This window comes from Borostomias antarcticus, assembly GCF_949987555.1.
Source record: "Borostomias antarcticus genome assembly, chromosome: 10".
Lineage (NCBI taxonomy): Eukaryota > Metazoa > Chordata > Actinopteri > Stomiiformes > Stomiidae > Borostomias > Borostomias antarcticus.
This window is the reverse complement of record NC_140243.1, coordinates 23,974,238-23,980,745: the sequence shown is the minus strand read 5'-3', so window position 1 is coordinate 23,980,745 and position 6,508 is coordinate 23,974,238. Positions and strand designations below refer to the sequence as shown.

The window sequence follows — 6,508 nt, the reverse complement described above, 5'->3', positions numbered from 1 at the left end:
TCAGGCCATGGGATACCTGTCATATTTAATGTGCCCTCTCTGCCTCAGCGGAGTCATCTTCTCTCTGGCCTATCTCAAATATAGAAGGTGAGAGGTCACGCTGGGGTCGCAGTTTCGTTGGGCTTAAATTGAGATGTGAGATGAGATCAGTGAGTTGAAATATGAGGTGAGATCAATGTATCTAAACGTTATCTCTTTTCCCAGCTACTATTCGTGGTTCATCAAAAGTCTTGTCACTGGTAAGTTAAAATAAATCTGTCATTTAGATACAGTATGAAGGTGGCCTTATCTTATGTGTAAAATTAGTGACAAACTTACACTAACCCATCGTTTGTCAATCCTCTCTCTGCAGGGGTGTATGCCTTTGGTTTTCTGTTCATGCTGCCTCAGCTGTTTATTAATTACAAGGTAAGTCCCATCAGAGACATCCACTATGACGTGAATAGACGGACGCCTCTTTTAAGTTAACGTAGTTTAACGTTTCTCATGCCTTGTCCATGTCCACAGATGCGGTCTGTGGGACACATGCCGGGGACAGTGCTGATGTACAGAGTGAGCACCTGTGTTATGCCCACCATGCTCATATTGTGATCCGGTTGGTTAATTTGTGCAGACACTGGTTGTGATGATCCATCTGTCTGTCTGTCTGTCTATCTGTCTGTCTGTCTGTCTGTCTGTCCATCTGTCTGTCTGTCTATCTGTCTGTCCCTCTCTCTGTCCCTGTAAGGGTAAAAAGTAGTTCTGTTCAAGGGGTTGGGGTCACAGAGAGGTTTGGAGGATGTGTGTGTTTAGAAAGGGGGGTTAATTGCCTTGGACAGCTGGTTATCTTCACACTTAGGGTGGCGTGGAAAGGGCAGCCATTTGGTCTGTGTCCTGAGAACTTTAGCACCTGGGACTGGGAGGGTCCAACAACAGGGTTATGGAGGGGAAAGGGGGAGTTGCAGAGCGTCTGGTTAAAAGCAGAGACACAGATCACATTGAGGCGCTCTCTCAACTGAACAGCCTTGATGCAGGTTGCTTGACAAGAAGCCACTCGAGTGTTTCAGTAACAATCCTTGGATGAATAAACTCTGGTAACTCTGTTGAACTATTTTGCTTCTTAACCCATATTGAACGAGAAATTCTACAACATCCCTCTCTCTCTGTCCCTCTCTCTGTCCCTCTCTCTGTTCCTCTGCAGGGGATCAGCGTGTTGGTAAATGACGTTTTCTCCAGCCTGGTCAGCAGCCAATCCTCCCTCCCGTTGTCCTGCTTCAGAGACGAGCTCCTCTTCCTCATCTTCCTCTACCAGAGGAGGTCAGGCACGCCTCCTCCTCTCTTCTCCTCTCCACATTGCCACTTGCTATACTGTCCCTTCTACCTGTCCCTCCTATAGACTCTATACTGTCCCCTCTACCTGTCCCTCCTACAGGCTCTATACTGTCCCCTCTACCTGTCCCCTCTACCTGTCCCTCCTACAGGCTCTATACTGTCCCCTCTACCTGTCCCTCCTACAGGCTCTATACTGTCCCCTCTACCTGTCCCTCCTACAGGCTCTATACTGTCCCCTCTACCTGTCCCTCCTATAGGCTCTATACTGTCCCCTCTACCTGTCCCTCCTACAGGCTCTATACTGTCCCCTCTACCTGTCCCTCCTATAGGCTCTATACTGTCCCCTCTACCTGTCCCTCCTATAGACTCTATACTGTCCCCTCTACCTGTCCCTCCTATAGGCTCTATACTGTCCCCTCTACCTGTCCCTCCTATAGGCTCTATACTGTCCCCTCTACCTGTCCCTCCTACAGGCTCTATACTGTCCCCTCTACCTGTCCCTCCTACAGGCTCTATACTGTCCCCTCTACCTGTCCCTCCTACAGGCTCTATACTGTCCCCTCTACCTGTCCCTCCTATAGGCTCTATACTGTCCCCTCTACCTGTCCCTCCTACAGGCTCTATGCTGTCAGCAGGACCTCAGGACGGGAGTACAGAGCAGCACACAGCAAAAAACTCAAAGCCCAGTGAGGAAGAACATTGGTGAAGAACAGCGAGTAGAATGAATGCATTTATGTGTGATAGATATGAGTATGATTATGTGTGATAAATGAATGCACTGTTTGTTTGTTTATTTACATCCCCTTTAGCCGTTGCATTGCAGCAGCTAATCTTCCTGGGGTCGACACTCATCATAGTTACAATACACCTTTCTATTCTATTTGTTAGGGTAGGGTGGTAGGTGGGGGTAGGACATTGACATCACAACACAAAGACAAATGATAAACACAAAATAAGCTGACTGCAAATATGACACTGGTCATCTAATTAGAAATCGAGGTGGTAAAGAAGCTACATTGGAACAGAAAAGCCTATACATAAGGAGTAGCCTAATTATTCATTTGAAAACTCTGAGGTAATAGTCTCTCTTTTTTTTCTTTTTTTTAACTATATTGAGTTGAATGATGTTGTCCGGAAGTGAGTTCCATTGTAACATTGCTGTATATTACTGTACGCTGAGCTGCTGTTGTCCTGGATCTAGGTCAAATAAAATGGCCCCCAGCTGCATGTCTTGTAGGATAATTGTGCACATATGAACTAAAACATGATTTTTCATAGAGAATGAGTGGTGTTGCTGTTTGGATGACATTCTTAAACACCATTAATAAATATAATGATCTATATTTAACTTCTAACCAGGACAGACACATATGCATTTTAATAACATTTGTTCTCCATCCACAGTTTAGAACCATTCGTGCTGCTTTGTTTTGGATCAGTTGCAACTTTTTAAAATTAGCAGAAGAGGTATTTGACCAGACTAGTAATCCATGTGTGAGAGAACCAATGCTTGAACTATTTGTTTGATAAGTAGTGATGGTAAATAATTAGCACATCAAGAAGATGACACCTAGAAGTTTAGCATCCACCTCTTGCTTTATTGCTGTTATTAATGCAGAGATCAAGCGTTGGTCCTGTACTTGTGGTTTGTTCCGAGAACAATGCTGGTTGTTTTAGATACATTTAAGATACGTTTGTTACCATTAATCCAGTTAACGACTAACTTTAACTACTGATTTAATTCACTAATTGTTGATTTAGTACTAATGGAAGGTCCTTTGTAAAAATGTAGTGACTGACTGACTGACTGACTGAATGGATGATTTTTTTTCTACAGTTCTGCTGAAGGATTATACACTAGGCCAACATCCATCATCTCAAATACCACTAGCGGAGTTACTAATAGCATGTGATGCATACATGTCTCTGTCTACAAGTGATAGTCACATAGTCATCAGCAAGCCAGTCTGGAGTGTAGCCTCATACTGAAGCATGAAGTCTAGCCACTCTGATACTGAAGCTGTTTTCCTGCCTGCACTACACCGTCTTCTCCACTAGAGGGCACCTGACTACTCTGATCATTAGAGTCACTGTAGGAGTTAGATACTGTGCATCTTGAAATTCATATTACTGCTTTTTGAGTTTTCTACAATACAAGACCATCCTTATGTGATGAATATTCGACCAATATCCATCCCTTTCTGAAACTGTCAAAATCAATCAAATGTGATTAAATCAAACCAATTTATTGCATCTTCCCTGTCCCATCGTCATACGTTATGAACAGTGCGACACATTGGCTTACCAGTGGAAGTCCTGTCTTATAGGATCCACGCATTAAAACGGTGTTTTGCTAGGCAGCGTAGAGGACAACCCACTCACCGTGTTTTTATGCATCATTCTGCAACACATTACATGAACCAGGCAGCCTAACAACAGATCTACAGATGAACCAGGCAGCCTAACAACAGATCTACAGATGAACCAGGCAGCCTAACAACAGATCTACAGCTGAACCAGGCAGCCTAACAACAGATCTACAGATGAACCAGGCAGCCTAACAACAGATCTACAGATGAACCAGGCAGCCTAACAACAGATCAAAAGATGAACCAGGCAGCCTAACAACAGATCTACAGATGAACCAGGCAGCCTAACAACAGATCTACAGATGAACCAGGCAGCCTAACAACAGATCTACAGATGAACCAGGCAGCCTAACAACAGGGGATGCGATGGTACTGGATCTGGTGGAGTGGTTGCTCTTGTGCAGTTTCACCTGTCTGTCTGAAGGGTGCGTGCCACGTTCCTTTCGCTGAGATTTCACAAGTACAGTATGAGGGCGATACTCCCTGAGCGCACAAATATTACTCTGTCTGTGGGTATATTGAAATAACAGATGTCTACACAGCTGTGGCCCAACTCAGCTGTGTGTGCCATCATGCAGGGTCAAAGGTCAGTTTGCACCACGCTGACTTTGTCATAATGAAATCAGGACCGTTCTCTGGAGAAGGCGATGGAAAAGATAGGCTTAGTATTTAAAAAAATAAAGCTGAAGGTCTGATGGGTGGACCTCTAAAAGAAAGTGCTTCTTCCAAAAACCCAGAACACACACACACACACACACAGAGTCCAAAAGAACACCTGCGAGTCATCACACTCCGAGTCACATCTTCAAAACTGCCGTATCTCACATCTTATGACCACTTAAAAAAAAAAAAAAAAAATCTCAGGACCTCGACCTTTATTGGCCACACAGTGACCGTGGTTATTACACACAGTGACCGTGGTTATTACACACAGTGACCGTGGTTATTACACACAGTGACCGTGGTTATTACACACAGTGACCGTGGTTATTACACGCGTGAGCAGCGAACAGGTGTCGCTGGTGGAAACTGTTCCCTGCATTTCTCCCAACCAAACCATCCTCCCCCAGGGGCAGCCAGGAGCAGTGGGCAGCCATCGTTCATGGCCCCCGGGGACCAAGTCCAAGTGCTCCCGCTCAAGGACCGGATTGAAGATCTTCTGTTCCTTCTGCGTGTTTTTGTGCGTGGCTGTAAAACAGCGCACCGTAGATAGCGTTTGTCGGGTTGTCACTCCCTCCCTCCCTCCCTCCCTCCCTTACTCCTTTGGATGTTGACCTGCATTTCTCTGTTGGCATTTGGCATCATAAGAGGTCGTAGTCCCAGCACACCAAAATAGGAGGACACCAAAATCAACCTGCTAAACTCCACTGCACAAGTAGAGTCACTCTGAACACCACTGCACAAGTAGAGTCGCGCTGATCTCCACTGCACAATTAGAGTAGTGGTGAAAGCATCGGACTCCCACCCGGGAGATCAGAGGTTCAAGGCCCTGATGGGGGTGATTTGGGGAAACCATACCCACACCTTCTGCTAGCCTGTGGGTTTATTCCAAGCCCCCAGGATTCGAAATCTAAAGTGAAGGCCTATTGAACCGCGCCATCTTGGCTAGATTTGTAGTCTTTTGGCTATTTCCGGTGACTTTTGTACTTGCGCAGTTGAGCTTTTCTGTCCGACGCGCGTCCACGAAAAAGTTCACGTTTATGTGAAATGTAGACGCACGTTCCCGGCTCTCTCGGCTCTCCCCACTTTGATTTAGCAATGAAAACCGGCTTGCATATTAACCTGTTTTTGTCATATATATCCATTGGAGAAATTATTTTTTCATCCAGGCATCTTAGTTTTAACAGGTTAAATATAACTGAACATGTTTTGTTTGCTAGTAGATGGTATTCATTCCGTTCGCGATAACGTTATTGCAGCCAGGCTAAATTCCTCCAGGGAGCCAGTGACCGGCGAGTTGAAGAGCTTCACTCCCCGCCAGCAGGAGCTTTGGCCGCTGCTACCGCATCTCGGATAACCCGCTGAGTTCGTGGCTGCTATTTCACATTCGCCCTTGATCAATCCCAATACCGATCCATGGTAATAATGAATCAATCGTTCAGATCAGATCGGCAGTGCTGCATGCATGTTACAACATCATTGTTAGCTTTATTAACATAACCATAGCCTACATTTATCTCTCTAACGTTAGGCTATCCATCTTACACCAGTCGGCCATTCGATAGCTAGAAGCGGTCAACGCCAACGTTGACTGAAAACACCCAAACATGTCATTTATCCACTTTGGGAAATGACCTTTTTTTAAGAAATATCTTGCGGTCCCTTGAAGCAACAATCCGGAGTGGGTGAAGTTGCTTTGGCCTACACCTCCTCTGGATTGCAACTTCAACTGACAAAGCATTATTTTTTAATAAGAACAGCTCAAATAAATCAGTGTGTTATATTTATGTGATGATGAACATACTGCTGTTGCTCTTTTTTTTGTTAGTTTAGTATACATAGGCTAAGTACATTTTTGTACCAAGACATATTTGTTGCCATCACATTGTTCATTAATTTCACTGTTCTTCCTCATCCCTTTCCCACCCCCTCCTCCTCTCCCTCTTCTCATCCTCCCCAGCCAAACCACTCAGTGGGTCTGTTCTGTGCTCTCATTTTACATATTGTGGATGTAGCTGTCCCAGTGTATGACACACATTTGCTCCATGGCCATGCGTCCCACATTATTGTTTTGTTTTTTAATTATATTTTTATTATCATGTTTTATTATTATAAATAAATACTTTAAAACTACCACTGAAGCTGTCTGTGCAAATTACAGTGTGCCT

General features: G+C 44.6%; 1 protein-coding gene across 1 annotated transcript in view; it reads left to right on the top strand.

Annotated features, from left to right (window-relative positions):
• The window catches only part of LOC311314307 (lipid scramblase CLPTM1L-like), a gene marked incomplete at both ends in the record, with an annotated part of 5,725 nt that extends 3,724 nt beyond the window's left edge, over positions 1 to 2,001 (top strand). The window contains 6 exons of the mRNA XM_084444646.1: positions 5 to 87; positions 205 to 239; positions 353 to 408; positions 508 to 552; positions 1,181 to 1,296; positions 1,929 to 2,001. Coding sequence (XP_084300772.1) covers positions 5 to 87; positions 205 to 239; positions 353 to 408; positions 508 to 552; positions 1,181 to 1,296; positions 1,929 to 2,001 — 408 coding nt within the window. The remainder of the gene's footprint in view (positions 1 to 4; positions 88 to 204; positions 240 to 352; positions 409 to 507; positions 553 to 1,180; positions 1,297 to 1,928) is intronic.
• Positions 2,002 to 6,508: the final 4,507 nt, after the last annotated feature.